This window comes from Zootoca vivipara, chromosome 11 (assembly GCF_963506605.1).
Source record: "Zootoca vivipara chromosome 11, rZooViv1.1, whole genome shotgun sequence".
In the NCBI taxonomy this organism is placed as follows: domain Eukaryota; kingdom Metazoa; phylum Chordata; class Lepidosauria; order Squamata; family Lacertidae; genus Zootoca; species Zootoca vivipara.
In genome coordinates, this window is record NC_083286.1 from 34,408,826 (window position 1) to 34,424,602 (window position 15,777).

At 39.5% G+C, this 15,777-nt stretch overlaps 1 protein-coding gene across 4 annotated transcripts in view; it reads left to right on the forward strand.

The window, feature by feature from the left end:
* Positions 1–15,777, forward strand: part of ARHGEF28 (Rho guanine nucleotide exchange factor 28) — a 143,415-nt gene that overhangs the window by 92,955 nt on the left and 34,683 nt on the right. For all 4 annotated transcript variants that reach the window (XM_035099489.2, XM_060280226.1, XM_060280227.1 and 1 more), the window contains 12 exons: positions 1,179–1,230; positions 2,640–2,787; positions 2,874–2,995; positions 4,215–4,361; positions 5,129–5,379; positions 6,837–6,959; positions 9,551–9,668; positions 10,252–10,506; positions 12,014–12,090; positions 13,269–13,447; positions 14,339–14,427; positions 14,919–15,101. In XM_035099489.2, the coding sequence (XP_034955380.2) occupies positions 1,179–1,230; positions 2,640–2,787; positions 2,874–2,995; positions 4,215–4,361; positions 5,129–5,379; positions 6,837–6,959; positions 9,551–9,668; positions 10,252–10,506; positions 12,014–12,090; positions 13,269–13,447; positions 14,339–14,427; positions 14,919–15,101 (1,744 nt within the window). The remainder of the gene's footprint in view (positions 1–1,178; positions 1,231–2,639; positions 2,788–2,873; positions 2,996–4,214; positions 4,362–5,128; positions 5,380–6,836; positions 6,960–9,550; positions 9,669–10,251; positions 10,507–12,013; positions 12,091–13,268; positions 13,448–14,338; positions 14,428–14,918; positions 15,102–15,777) is intronic.

A 15,777-nucleotide genomic window follows, 5' to 3' on the forward strand; every position in this document is an offset into this window, starting at 1 on the left:
CAATTTCCCACATCTTTCCCTGCCTTTCCTCACACTGATTGTACTTCCTATATTTCTTACTATCGTTGTTGTTGTTGTTGTTGTTAGATCTTGGGAAGAGGTGTGGATTAAGGTGGTTGAGATAGGGCTGATTCTTATGATCATTTTAGAAACTTGCTATATGTGACATATAGCACGGTCACAATAAATGGAAAACTGAGGGGGGGGAAGGGTGTAGCTGAAGCCCACTGATTGGGAACTGAGGTCCAAGTGGAGCATTTGAATTGTAGCTTCATCTGCTCTATTTTTCATCTCCGGTAACAAATAACAAGAGTGGCTATTTATGAAAGATAAGCCCTCAGAATATGTACAGCTTCCCTTCATTTTTGAAACCCATCAGCTGAATCCAATGTCTATCAAGTAGTACCAAGGGGAATAGCGCCTCCTGGTGTCCACCAACGAGGATGCAATAGCAAGATTTCCACTCAACATTACTGACCCACCAGCAATACAGTGGTACCTCTACTTACAAATAACTCTACTTACGAATGTTTCTACTTACGAACGGAGCTCTGTCCACCATCTTGGATGCGGTTTAGATAGGATTTGTTCTACTTACAAATTTTTAGATAGGGTTGCTTTGACTTACGATTTTTTTCTCCCAATGCATTCCTATGGGATTCGACTTAAAATTTTTTTCGACTTACGAATGTGTGTTCGGAACGCATTAAATTCGGAAGTAAAGGTACCACTGTAATTTTTTCAGTCCCCCCCCAAATCTAAGCTACCCTTTCCCTCTTACCTCTGAACACTTGCCAAACAGATACAAGAATAATTGCGTTGAGAACAAATACATATATTAAGGATTTATTTTAATTATCTGAAATTGCTACAGCAACATGTCATGGTATTAAGACATTCTGACAGAATACCGACAGAATACCATGGGTCAAGATTGTGAGTTGTGGGGAGAAGGGACTCTATTCACTTTAATGGGCATCCAACTGCAACACTCTGAAATTTAACATGGGTATGTATATTGAGGTTTGAGTCTGTGTCAGCAATTGGCATCCTTACTATAGGGAAAGCACAGAATGTGAAGTGGCATATCTTGTGGTGAGGCGCAGCCCTAAAGCCTAGGAGTGTTAAATAATGTCTTCAGATTTTCATACTATTAAGAAAGCATTCTTCTTTACCAGAAATCCCAAGAGAGGTGCCATATTAAGAACAGGATGCAAGCTGTCCAGACAAGTAAGCATTATAGTAAGAAAGCTAAGAGATGTAAATCCATTTTTTTCATTTGTCAGTTCACCTGTCAATTAAAATAGTTGAATACTAGCAAAATAAGCATAAAATGATACAACTGAGCTTCTACACAATTTGCCACAATATGACTTTATCCTGAATACTTGTGAAAATGCACTCAATGGCTGTATTCAACCAATATTCTCAACCATGGTTTAGAGAATTGGGTATAAGCCCTGGGCTTGTAGGTTCTTTCCTCCTTCTCCCCTTGTACAAGCCCCTTAATGAATCACTTCTTGGTTTCATCAAACCATCGTTTACTTATGAACTAGGATAAAATTTTAAGTGCAGCCATTATCTGAGGAAAACTGACATTGGTCTTTTTGAGCATGCAGTAACATCAGGACGAACCATTCAAAACTTTTGAGCTTTGTTGAAATAGCTAGAAATATTAGCCTGAGTGAATTAAAACTATGTGAAATTCTATTTTTAAAACTGTATCAGCCTATGAAATATGAATAATGAAGGTTATATGGGGTCTAAGAACATAATTCACTTAGTATCATAGAACATAATTCACTTAGTATCACACAGTATCATAGATATGAAAAGTAATTTAACTTCATCCTCTGGTGCAATTCACCCTTTCAAAATTCTAAATCCTATAACAATATTTCCAAAAGGGTATTTTAATCTGCAAAATATTTTTACTGAGATCATCATTAATTACATAGGCAAAGACCCAAAGATTCATTTAGATACTTCCAGGGATGCTTCAACGTGTTCCTTCTGCAGTAGCCCTCCACAATACTTTTGATATGTTGTAGTGGATTGCAACTTTAAATTATTACAGTGGTACCTTGGTTGTCAAACTTAATCTGTTCCGGGAGTCCATTTGACTCCTGGAACCATTCGAAAATCAAGGTGTGGCTTCTGATTGGCTGCAGGAGCTTCCTGCACTCAGTCGGAAGCTGTGGAAGCCTCATGGGATGTTCAACTTCCAAAAAGCGTTCGCAAATCGGAACACTTACTTCCAGGTTTGCGACGTTCGGGAGCCGATTTGTTCGGGAACCAAGCCATTCGACAACCAAGGTACTACTGTATTATTATTTAAATCAGCTGAGTGAGATATAAGAGCTCTTGGTATCATAGCCATAGTTTGCCATTGGGAGATAGAAAACTGCTTTATAATAAATCAGATCATTAGTCCAGGTAGCTCAGTATTGTCTACACTGACTGGTAGCAGCTCTCCAAAGTTTCGGATAGTGGTCCCTCCCAGCCTTATGTGAAGATGCTGGGAGTTGATTCTGGAACCCCTTACATGCAAATCACGTGCTCACCCTCTAAGCTGCAGCTTTCCCCCAAAGACACAGATACAGAGCACTTTGTTAAACTTGGAAACTTTGACCTTCCAGATCCATCATTCAGAGATATTCCGCAGCCAACAATGTCCTCAATGCACCCTTCTACCTCAACACCTATTGGATTCTCTACTGTAAAAAAGGATGTATTGCAGCCTTCAAACCCCTTATCCAAAAGTGTTCCAGGTACCAGTTTTGAAAGGTAAAATGGCACTCTCTAATGTCTTGCAATAAACGTGATGCTATCTAATTGAGTCACTACACCTGTAAGGTTTTGCTTTACCCTAGGAAATCCATGTCACCTTTGGAATCAGATGCCGATGCCAGCAGCTGGAGATCTAGGTCGCACTCCGAAGAGCTGTTGCAATCAATAGGGACCGCTTCGTCAGTTGACTCTTTTATAATTGAAGGTATATGGGGAACTCAATGTGATACTATTGACATGTGTAAATGTGTAATCTATTAACAAGAAGTGTGTATAAAATAGTACCACTTGTAATGGCGAATAAGTAAACATCTGCTCCCATTTTCATTTTCATCATTCCTAACTCTGCAGCGAGGATCACAAGAGCTTTGCAAAGCTTTATAGTGCTTGCTTGCAAGGACCAGCTCCTTTTCATCTCAGCATCGTGCTTTTTAAAATACGTATCCTATGCTGTTTTCTATCTCTCTCTTTTCTAGTGGTTTTCTTGCCTATATGGATTTATTTATTTATGCACCACCTCCTATGAAATACCTCAAAGTGGTTTAACACTAAAAACAATTTAACACATTTATGTATGCCTGCCTGCTAACATTCTTTCCCAGATAGCTCACAACATAAAAATGATAAAACACCATAAAAATCCAGTCGCATAAGAGCAGTTTCCAGCATGATGCCTCTTCCAGCAGAGAGAAATGCAAAAGTATATAAACTATGGTTCAGAACAAGAAAATCACATATTTCTTAAGAAGACCTGGAAAAACTAAAAAGTCTTCATGCTGAAATGACTGTAGGAAAGGCGTTATGTGAGCCTCTCTAGGGATGAATTCTATCATCAGAGGGCCCTCTACCAGCAGCCAACACACTTGGTGCATGTGTTTGTGTGGCACACCCGCAGCAGGGTCTCTGAACAGGATCTCATTACAGTGGTACCTTGGTTTATGAACTTAATCCGTTCTGGAAGTTCGTTCCTAAACCAAAGCGTTCTTAAACCAAGGCGTGCTTTCCTATAGCAGTGGGGGACTCAATTTACAAACGGAACACACTCAACAGGAAGCGGAACATGTTCTGCTTCCAAGGCAAAGTTCACAAGCCAAAACACCTACTTTCAGGTTTGCAGCGTTCTTAATCCAAGTTGTTCATAAACTAAGCTGTTCTTAAACCAAGGTACCACTGTATTTGAGTTAGTATATATGGAAGAGGGCCTGAGATGCAGAATCACACATTTTCAGCCCTATCTGTGACTTCCCGATTCACGTCATGTGCTCATGCAATCTCATAACTGAGGTCCATCAGTGTTGCTTTTGTGTACCAAAAAAGATCAGCCCTACGTCTGATTTATGTTATTATCTAATCACTGCCTGAGTTCCACCTTCGCATGCTCATATTTATGTGGCTGGTATATTAAATACTGTTTACTTTGATAGCTACAGACGACGTTGATGCCTCTCTCTGGAGCGACCTCAGCACCGATGCATTAGAATTTGAGGCAGAATCCTGGAGTCTTGTGGTCGACTCTTCATTTTGCAATAAGCAGGAAAAGGACATTATCAAACGGCAAGATGTGATTTTTGGTCAGTATTCTAAAATTTAGTCTAATGTTCTGTATAACTAGATACAGATGATGAGGTAAACCATGCCAGGTCTGCTAGTGAGCACAAAAATAAGGACCCTGCTGTATGGAAACATACACAAATAGAAAAAAAAACCAGGGGTTCAGGCCAGCATACAAAGACACAATATATGGCAAACAAAGTATGACGAATGTATTCATCACAATGTACCCACATTTTTTCTTGCACCGTAGATAATGAAAATGTATAATTAATTGCTAAAATTGTACTTATTTTGATGATTCTGGAGTACTGCTTGCATGTACTACATGCCTTGTAATAGCAGATACATTGTGATGAATACATTCCTTCTACTTTGCTTACCATATATAGTCGTACCTTGGAAGTCGAACGGAATCGAGTCCGGAAGTCCATTCGACTTCCAAAATGTTCAGAAACCAAAAGTGCGTTCGGAAACCAAAAGTGTTCGACTTCCAAAATGTTCGGAAACCAAAAGCGCGGCTTCTGATTGGCTGCAGGAAGCTCCTGCAGCCAATCGGAAGCCACGGAAGCCCCGTCGGACATTTGGCTTCCAAAAATAGTTCGCAAACCGGAACAGTCATGTTCGGGAGCCAAAACGCTCAAGAACTAAGCTGTTCAAAAACCAAGGTACGACTGTATTGTGTCCTTGTATGCTGGCCTTAATCCCCGTTTTTTCTATTTGGGACTGTTAGTTTATTGGAAGTCATTTTTTATTTATTTAATTGTGCACTTTTTCTTCACTGCAGAGCTGATGCAGACAGAAGTACATCACATCCACACCCTATTCATTATGTCTAAAATATTCAGAAAAGGAATGAAAGAAGAATTGCAGCTGGATCACAGCACTGTGGACAAAATATTCCCCTGTTTAGATGAACTGCTAGAACTTCACCAGCAGTTCTTCTGCAGTATGAAGGAAAGACGACAGGAATCATGTGAGGAGGGCAGTGATAGAAATTTTGTAATTAGCAGAATTGGAGACATCCTTGTGCAGCAGGTAAGGCACTGAGCTGAACAATTTTATTCATTTTTACTCTTATTAACTTTACTGTGCTCAGTGGGTCTTACTACTTAGTAGGGACGGAGGAGAAATTTAATTCAATATTAGTAATCTGCAAGGTTTACAACTTGAACAGCTAACTAGGAATGGGAGGAGAAATTTGATCCAGTCTGCGAAGTGAACCTCCGTAATTTGCACTTTGCAAAACAAAATGTCTACTGAAACAGCCACATTTCAGAATTCTCACTTCTCCAAATTTTGCAATGCCTTTCTCCTGCTCGGTAACGTGTTCCAAAATGCATATACTAGTGTACATAATAAATGCATGTATTAATGAAAATAACATACTGTTGTACGCCACTCCCAAGTGGTGAGAAATTCCAGAGGTTCCAGGGTTTGGTTTCCTTTAAATGGGGGACAGCAGAGACTGTGATGTATTTCTGATATATGATTTATTTACACATATATACAACCCGACTCCCAAGATGAAGATGCTCACAGCACTACACCCCTGAAGGTCTTGAGCAGCCATCCCTAAACTCGGCCCCCCAGATATTTTGGGACTACAACTCCCATCATCTGTAGCTAACAGGACCAGTGGTCAGGGATTATGGGAGTTGTAGTCCCAAAACATCTGGAGGGCCGAGTTTGGGGATGCCTGGTCTTGAGTCTCCCTTGGTCACAGCCTTGGATTCAAACAGAAGTCAAGCATGGCTCTGTCTCCCTGGCTTCTCCCTGCTTCTAGCCCAGCTCTCGGCTCACGAAACTCTGTGACTTCTTCCTTTCTCACTACTAGCCAGGTGAGGGAGGGAGCCCACCCTTTTGCCCTCTGGCACAGAGCAACTTCCTTTGTTAGACCATACTTAGATGGTACCTGTGGTGACAACGATGACTTTTATATCACACAGAACCTGCCTAGCTAATTCAGCAATGGAATCCTCATTAGATTTCAACACCAGGAATTACAAGGGAGTCCAGTATCATGCAGACTAACCCCCCCCCCCCACATGCATTATATGAGGGGAAATTGGTTGCAAAAATGTGAATATTATTCAAAACAGCATACAAAAGGCTGATGAATTTCCATGAGGATTTTGGGGGTGGGGTGGCATTTTATTAACCAGTCTCCACTTCTGACCTATGAATGGCTTTACTGATTTCCTTGTATAGTGAATTTGTCTTTGTTAAAAATAAATCCTTTGGATACCTTTGGCCACAATTAAATATTTGATGTGGGGGTAGGCTACATCTTAGTCTTATTACTTACGTGAAAACTCTCCACTGAATATATAAATTGTAGTCAGACATGTGTGGACTTTATTGGATTCCCTCTGCCTTCAGAGGTTAACCATTAATCTGATTGATGTCCATGGCTTTGTATGGCTTAGTAACATTTTCAATGTAAGGCATTTGATATTCCATGAGTACTATTTTTAATTGCTGCTTTTTATCAGTTTTCAGAAGAGAATGCAAACAAAATGAAGATGATATATGGGGAATTTTGTAGTCATCAGAAAGAAGCAGTGAGTCTTTTCAAAGAACTGCAACAAAATAAAAAGTTTCAGAACTTCATCAAAGTAAGTTGGCAATAGCAGGTGAGTTAGAATCATAAAACTGTAGAGTTGAAAGGGACCCCAAGGGTTGTCTAGCCCAACCCTCTGTAATCCAGGAATCTCAGCTACTTCTGTAGAAAAAATGCTGGAATGAATGAATCCTTAATAGTAACATGCCTGGACAAAGCTGGTGTAGCACAGAGGCTCGAGTCTGAGCTGCAAATCAGGAAGTTGCTGGTTAGAACTTTGTGTGCCTTGAATTCACTAGTAGCCCTAAGCAAGTCATTCTCTTTCGTCCTCAATCTCCCCCTCCTCAATCTGTGCGATGAGAGATAATGATCATGGGGATACTCAGCAACCAGAAACATCATAGCCAGACACAGGAGAGACCTGTCAGGTGTAAGCATGGACCAATGGTACCAAATATTATGGGAAACAGCCCTACTAGAAAAAGTAACCAATAAACTGAAACTGACCCGGGGACGAATAGAAGAAGATACCTTCACCCCGGTATGGCTCCCCTTTATCACATACACAGCCCAACAAGACAACAACAAGAATCCACCAACAGCATACGAATCAATATGGCTAACCTGATTCAAAAACACCCACCCACCCACCCCACTCACACATGAAAACAAAGTTCACCACAGCCAATCACAAACAAGCAACCGCACCCTAGGCCAACCCCAACTTCTCTCACCACCAAAGGATCACAAGCGATTAGCAAAGAAAACCCGCACAAACGACGCTGACACAAAACCCCACACATACATTAAGCAAATTAGAAACATCACCTCCCGACCCCACCCCCTCGTCTTCCCCCCTCCACCTCTCCCCCCCTTTTCTTCCCAATAACCCTAATGTCTCAACAAATGAAACTGACCAATGGAAAATGTAACTTGGAAAAATAGACATTGTGCATACCTTTGTAAACCAAGAAAACTTTAATAAAAATAAACTTCAACCAAAACAAAACAAAAATAACTCGATTATGTATGTGAAGCACTTTGAACACTTGAAAGTGCTATGCAAATTATTATTATTTATTTATTATTATATAATTAAATTTTCCTTAACAGAGGCTTCTTTTAAAGAACTGAATATATTACATTGTGCAGGCACAAAATTAATCGGCATAGGTCATTTATGTTGTTGGGCTAAGTTCCGTTCTAAAAAACAGGTCCGTAGCTTTAAGTCAGGCATGGCCAAACCTGGCTCTCCAGATGTTTTGGGACTACGATTCCCATCATCCCTGATCGCTGGTCCTGTTAGCTAGGGATGGTGGGAGTTGTAGTCCCAAAACACCTGGAAGGCCAAGTTTGGCCATGCCTGCTTTAAGTGAAGCTTTAACAAATATAATGTAAAAATAATGTAAAAATTTAACAAATTGAGTGTAAAGTCAATTTAGTAAAGCTTACAATGAATTTCAACTTACTATCAAAATGCAGTATCAGATTTGGGGGGAAACCCCCCCCCCAATCCAAATCCAAATCCACTTAGTTTCTTAGAAAACAACAAATTCAAATACAACAAAGTCAACATATTCAATATTACAATAAACAATCTAAATTTAATAACAAATGCAAATCAAGATTAGCAACATAAAGCAAGGAAGCTAACCTGACCCCCTTAGTGCTGATTTTGCTGCATTCTGATGACCCACAGAAGCCTAGGTTGAATATACTGTAGTTGAGATCTTCAGGGCTAGGTCTTCCCACTAGGCTTGTAAGGAGCACCACCACTGATGGTTAGCTGCCCTCTTCAGCATTCCAGGTGTTCCAGCCGCTAGTGCTGGTCTTTCATTTGGATTATTTTTATTTCAAATTCACCACAATAACCTTTCAAATTAAAGTAATAATTCACACTAGTTAATCCATTGAAGACCTTGTTTTCTATTGACCTGAAAAAGGTGTCACAGGTAGGAATGCTTATTTACATAAGTATTATAGTTGCATTCCAGAAGGCATCTTTCCCCCTGGATGTTGTTGGACTCAACGCCCATTTTGCCTCGGCCAGCTTGGCCTATGGTCAAGGATGATGGGTGTTGTATTGCAATGCCAGATGGGAAGCAACAGGTTAGAGATGGCTGCTATAGGTGACTCTAATTATTCACTGACTTCGGGGAAATTATCCTATCCTTCAGAAAAATTCAGTTACAGTCATACCTCGGTTTATGTACGCCTCAGTTTGAGTATTTTCAGTTTAAGTACTCCGCGGACCTGTCTGGAATGGATTAATCCACTTTCCATTACTTTCAATGGGAAAGTTCGCTTCAGGTTAAGTACGCTTCAGTTTAAGTACTCCACGGACTTCCTGGAATGGATTAATCCACTTTCCATTACTTTCAATGGAAAGTTCGCTTCAGGTTAAGTACGCTTCAGATTAAGTACAGACTTCCAGAACCAATTGTGTTTGTAAACCGAGGTACCACTGTATATAGTTATCTTATTGACTGCACCCTACAAATACTATAGCTACATAAAGAGAATAATATGAATTTTCATTGGATTTAATCAGAAAAAGTGGACCCTGTTAAACATAGGCTAAACATAACCTGCGTATCAAATACATCAAACAAGGGCTGTATTTAAAAATTCTATCTGTTTTTAAAGCTACGGAACAGTAATCTTTTGGCTCGACGTAGAGGAATCCCAGAATGTATTCTGCTTGTTACTCAAAGAATCACAAAGTACCCAGTTCTGGTGGAGAGAATATTGCAGTATTCCAAAGGTAAGCCATAATTTTAATTCACTTGCCATCAGAAATTCTCAAGGTTTGCCCTGTTGAATAACATTAGGGGCACCAAAGATTTCCCCCTAGTTTCTCACATTGTGAACCGGAAAATAGCCACCTAAAGTAAACAACAGGTGGATCAGAATTTCATGTCTCCCTTCCATTTGCTTTTCATAGGAACCCATTTTATCAAGGCGTCCTTTCTTGAACGAAAGCAGTGACAAGAACTAGACTGGCCATTATATATTTCCTCATATTGATTATTACTGGGGACCCAGTAATACAGTAGTAATACAAAGCAAGCATATATTGCATGGAAAAGGAATGCAGATATTAATACTGGAACAATATTTATCATTATAAGTGCTTTTGTCTCAAACCACATACACAAAAAGCCTCAGAACCATGTATTTAATTAGAATCTTTTAGGGTGGAATTCATAGGCCATGAACTATGTACAGAAATAAATGGAAAAACTTGCTTGGGCATCTCTTTTGAAAATCCACTCCAGTTACTTCCCTTGTTTGCTTATACAGAGAGAGTGTGTATATTATATATGTGTGTGTTTGCTTTTCTATAGAAGGAACTGAAGAACACCAAGACTTATGCAAAGCCCTTTGCCTAATCAAGGATATGATTGCAGCAGTTGATTTGCAAGTCAATGAATATGAGAAAAAACAGAAATTGATGGAGATTCTCAGTAAGATTGAAAACAAAGCATATACCAAGTTGAAAAATGGCCATGTTTTCAGGAAGCAGGATCTAATCAAGAAAGAGAGGACACTTCTGCATGAAGGTTTAGTCTATTGGAAAACAGCTACGGGACGCTTCAAAGGTTCCTTGCAGTTTTAAGTTCCTTGCATGCTTTTGAAGAATTGTGTATTATTATTTCTCTTTGGCTTCTAAAGAAGAGACATGGGTTTCTGACACAATGGCATAAAAAGTATTCTGCAGGAAAAGGTGTCTCATATTTAGGCACTGATAGATATACATGATGGAAAAGAGAACACAGTCTTCTGGTTTGCCTTTACAGATTTGAAACATTGTATTAAACAAATACCGGTACTCACACCATTTTCTTACATTAAATTTTCCCCCAAAGTTAAGATTGTTTGATCATTTATCCTTTCCCACAAAAGTAAGGAACGAGAACCAAAGTAATTCTGGTGTGACATATTTGACATCAGTGGCCTGCTTTCTAATGTGATTCTTAAATCACAGTTTTGAAGAGCTTTAAATCTCCCCCAAACTGGGGGTTTTAATGTATTTATTTTTTCACATATTTATATCCTGTATTTTAGGGTAACGTCTTCACAAGGCAGCTCGCAGCAGTTAATAAATACAAGATGTCAAACAATATAACATTATAAAAAATGAAGTCAAACAAAGCTGTCAATGGAAGGTGGAGCAAATTAAATATATATATTTTTAAATCCGCTTAAAAGTCACCAATAAACACGCATTTCCTTTGGAATTCATGCAGAGGGAATTCCAGAGTTGTGGGGCCATCAGTGAAAAGCCCCTGTCCATGGTGCCCACTAATCTCATGGTTCTTAGTGGTGGGCCAGAGATCAAGGCACCCTGAGATTGATTTCAGGGCAAGCTGTCCTTCTAGTAAAGGTGGCCAGACTTCAGGCTAGTGGGATATTTGGGCTGAGGTCCACCAGCCTGAGCCAGGTCTAACAGTGGCAAAGACAAGGCAGAAGTACATAAAAGTATTAAGTAACTGGATGTTTCTGAGCCTACTATATGTGCAGCCTAGAAATGTGTGATCAATACTTGAACCAAGCTCACAAATTATTTCCACACAAATGTACTCCCAAGGTATTTGCAGGGTGGGGAGAGAAGGCTATTTCTTTTTTGCTGCTGTCGGACAATTGAGTCAGAAACCCTTCTACTATAGGTGATCTGCGTACTACAAATCTCCTAGCAATCTTCCAGTAGATAATGATTTACCTTCTTCTCAGCCTTGCTTTAAGCAATCTGGCCCCAAACCATTCATATGCAATTTACTTACTGTTTTTAAAGTAAAGTTTCTGCCAAGGTCTTGGGGGAGTGGGGATGGGGAGAATTTCATTGAATGGTGAAGACCTTGGTAAATATTGTTTTATCTTGAGCCTAGTGCTGGAAAATCATTTGTATTCTATTTGTTTCCCAAGATAAAAGAAGAAATGCTTTAAAGGCATTTTTAGAATTTTATTTCAGTCTTAGTGATTTAGATCTAGGTACCTTTCAGACATTTTCATTTATGTATTTTAATTGTGTTAGTTTCCATTTATTTATTTGCTATCATGAAGTAAGAAATTAATTTGTGATACCTATTTCCTTTCTTTTTTTGAAAGATATATTAGCCCTCCTTCTAAATGATGTGATGTTGTTTTTACAAGAAAAAGATCAAAAATATATTTTTGCAGCTGTTGTAAGTATGATTATCTAAAAATGTTAACTGCACCTTTGTATTATATTGTGTAACAATACCTATATCCAGACTTCTTTTGGTTCTGCATGCTAGTTGTATCTGGGTTTCTTTTTGGTATAGGGTATAATCATAAAACCTTTTATCAAGGTTTATTTGTTTCAAACATTTATATGCTGCTATGTAGTTTAACAAAATCCAAAGTATGCTGTGAATAATTACTTTTTTTACACAAGGGTTAAATACTTTATTTATAATATGTGAACATAATAAACATTGGGCATGATCCAGCCAAAGTTATGTATTTTAAAGCCCAGTGCATTTAAATACAATGGTGCCTCGACTTACGAATTTAATCCGTTCCGAAGGCACCTTCGTAGGTCGAAAAATTCTTAAGTCTAAAAGTGCCATTGGAAACGCGATTTCCCATAGGAATGCATTGGAAACGGAAAAATTCATAAGTCGAAGCAACTCCATCTAAAAATTCGCAAGTCGAAAAAACCCTATCTAAAACCGCCGCGGTTTCCGTTTGGATGTCGAGCAATTCGTAAGCGTGCAACCATTTGCCCCATTCGTAAGTCGAAAAATTCGGTTGTCGAGTCGTTTGTAAGTCGAGGTACCACTGTAAAGGGTAGCCCAAGTTTCTCACCCAGAAGTCTTGGAATGTGGTCATTATTATCCATTCAGTAATAAAACAGAGGTTTTTTTTTAGTATGCAATAGACATTTTATCAGTGCATTCAGTGATTTTATTCTGCAACACAGGCCACATTAAAGGAAAATGCAAGGCACATTCAGTAACATGATAGACCATGTGCTTTCCTGAATAAAGCGAGTTATACTAGTCGTGATAGATACTGACATCTGCAAAGACCTGCAGTGCATTTCATACATAATTATTCTCCAAAGGTTTCCATGATTAAAAATTGCTCTGACATTCTACTGACAACAAACCCCTTTACTGTGGCCTTTGATACCTGATGTGTGTTTTCAGGGCCTGCCCTGTGACTTTATTCTGTTTTAAATTCTTAATTTGAAATGTTTGTAACTGGCCCTGGGACCTGCTGTTGTAGTGTTGGTGGTGGTAGTAGAAGTAGTAGTAGTAATAATAATAATAATAATGATGATGATGATGATGATGATGATAGTAATAATAAATACTTTGTGGTTCCTTCTGTGTAGGACCAGAAACCTGCAGTTATAGCCCTCCAGAAACTTATTGTCAGAGAAGTAGCCAATGAGGAGAGAGGGATGTTCCTGATTAGTGCCTCGTCTACTGGGCCGGAGATGTATGAAATTCATACCAGTTCCAAAGAGGAACGTAGTCATTGGATGAGGCAGGTTCAAGAGGCAGTGGAAAGGTACAGGCGCAGACCCTTTCTGCATTGCTTTTTTTACATTTATTTATTTCTTTACTTGAGTGTAAATCATGTCCAGAAATGCTGGTTCAGATTTGATTTTGGTTTGGCAGATTTTCTTTTATCGACGTGGTTTTCTTAAGGAGACATATACAGTGGTACCTCGGGTTACAGATGCTTCAGGTTACAGACGCTTCAGGTTACAGACTCCGCTAACCCAGAAATAATACCTTGGGTTAAGAACTTTGCTTCAGGATGAGAACAGAAATCGTGTGGCAGCAGCGGGAGGCCCCATTAGCTAAAGTGGTAACTCAGGTTAAGAATGGACCTCCAGAATGAATTAAGTTCTTAATCCAAGGTACCACTGTACAGGTAGCATGGGAGATCATTAAATTGTAGTTACCAGTGATAGAAAATACATAGCTTTTAAGGCTGCGATCCTGAGCATACTTAAGAGCCAGTAAATTCCATTGAATACAGTAGAACTTGCTTCCAAGTAAACATCCATAGCTTATTTGCTTCATATTGTGGCTCCGTTATAAAAAAATAAATCAGTTGTCACGTTTCACTTCACTTCACTTTTAATTTATATACTGCCTTTCTATATTACTATACACAAGGCGGTTCAGAGCAACAAAATAATCTGATCCAATACATTTTCTCTGAGGTTATTCTTCTAAACATGTCAAGACCAGGAATAGCCATTGCGGAATGACACAAATTGAGATTTTGCATATACTCTTTAAGTGCAAAATGGGAGATTGTCTGCATATGTTTTGCTTCCTGTGCTGTGTGTGTGTCTGCACATACACACCTCTATTTATACATTAATTGCTTGAGAGGGAAAGAGAGAGAGAGAGTTGGCTGTATTCTTTTCATTTACATTTCACCCAGTTGTCCAGAGGAAGAAGGAAAAATGAGCGAATCTGATGAGGACCGAAGAATAGCTGAAGCCAGAGCAGCCAAAATTCAAAAATGTCAAGGTATGGTATTTGCCCTAGCTCTCTTGAAATAAAATGGCTTAAAAATAAAATAAAATACTTGGTGTAAAATCTACCTTGAGCACAAGGCCTGCCTCCAACATTCACACCTGTGTCTGCCGCCACCCCTCAGTTCACCCTGACTTCTGAGCAATAGGAGCTGGCAATGCTTGTGGAGCACCTTTCAGCATTCCAGCAGTGGGGAAACTCTGGCTTGCAGGCAATTGACAATGAAGACCCTTTAGTCTACCTTCACAGGACTCTTTCACAGCCCCTATCGCCACACAGGAGCCATTTCTTCATGGTAAGGCACCATATGACAACTAGGTGAGGTTGCACCACTGAGAAATGGCTGTGGCTCTGTGTGAAGGTATTCTGATGTAGATGCACAATCACTCCGGCAACCCCCCCCCCAATAGTGATTCTAGCATACAGAGTAGTGAGCAATAACGATGGTGGCGGTTGGCCTCATGCATGGATTTGTATCTTTGCAGTGATTTTGAGTAATCAGGACCAACAGATCTGTAGCTACTTAGAAGATAAGCTTAATATCTATGCAAAGCTTGGAGACATGAGTGGCTTTGAAGAGGTCCATGTAGAACCACACCTGCTCATAAAACCTGACTCTGGAGAAACACCTCAAGTGGCCTCACTCCTGGCAGCTGCTCTCAAGGAAGGTAAGGCTTCGTCCACGGGCATCTCACTCTTTCCCTCTGGGCATGTCCCCTCCTTTGTCGCTTGTCACACTTCCCCACATTTTTGTTTGTCTCTTGTAAAACCACCACATTCAAGTGACTACTGTGTGGTTGGTCACTATTGTACAACAGCTCCTATTAAGCTGTGGCTCAAAGTACCAGTTATGTGAATCTCTCTTCTTAATATGCACCTCTCGAAAGTATGGGAGAAAGACCTGTTATACCTCTGGTGTTCTAGACCCAAGCTTTAAAAGACAGTTGGCTAAACTGTGGCTGTCCAGATGTTATCAAACTACAGTTCCTGACATCCGTAACCATTCACCATGCTGGCTTGGACTGATGGGAGTTGTAGTCCAACAACATCTGGAGAGCACCAGCTGTTTTAGGTAAAAGGTTCCGGAGAACAGCCTTCTTGCTAAATCTGTCACACCATCAAATTTCTACAGTGAGTTTTCTAATTAATTACTCAGTTTGTTCACTTCAGATTTTTTAAAAAAACATCATGCTTATAAGCTGCTCATTAGAAAGTCGATACACCAATAAAGGTTAAGGAATGCAATGAAAAAATAACTTTAAATGATTCCAATAGTCACTCATAGTTGTTTCACATGGAGAAGAAGAAATACCGGTAGATCATAGTTGATATAAGGGAAACATG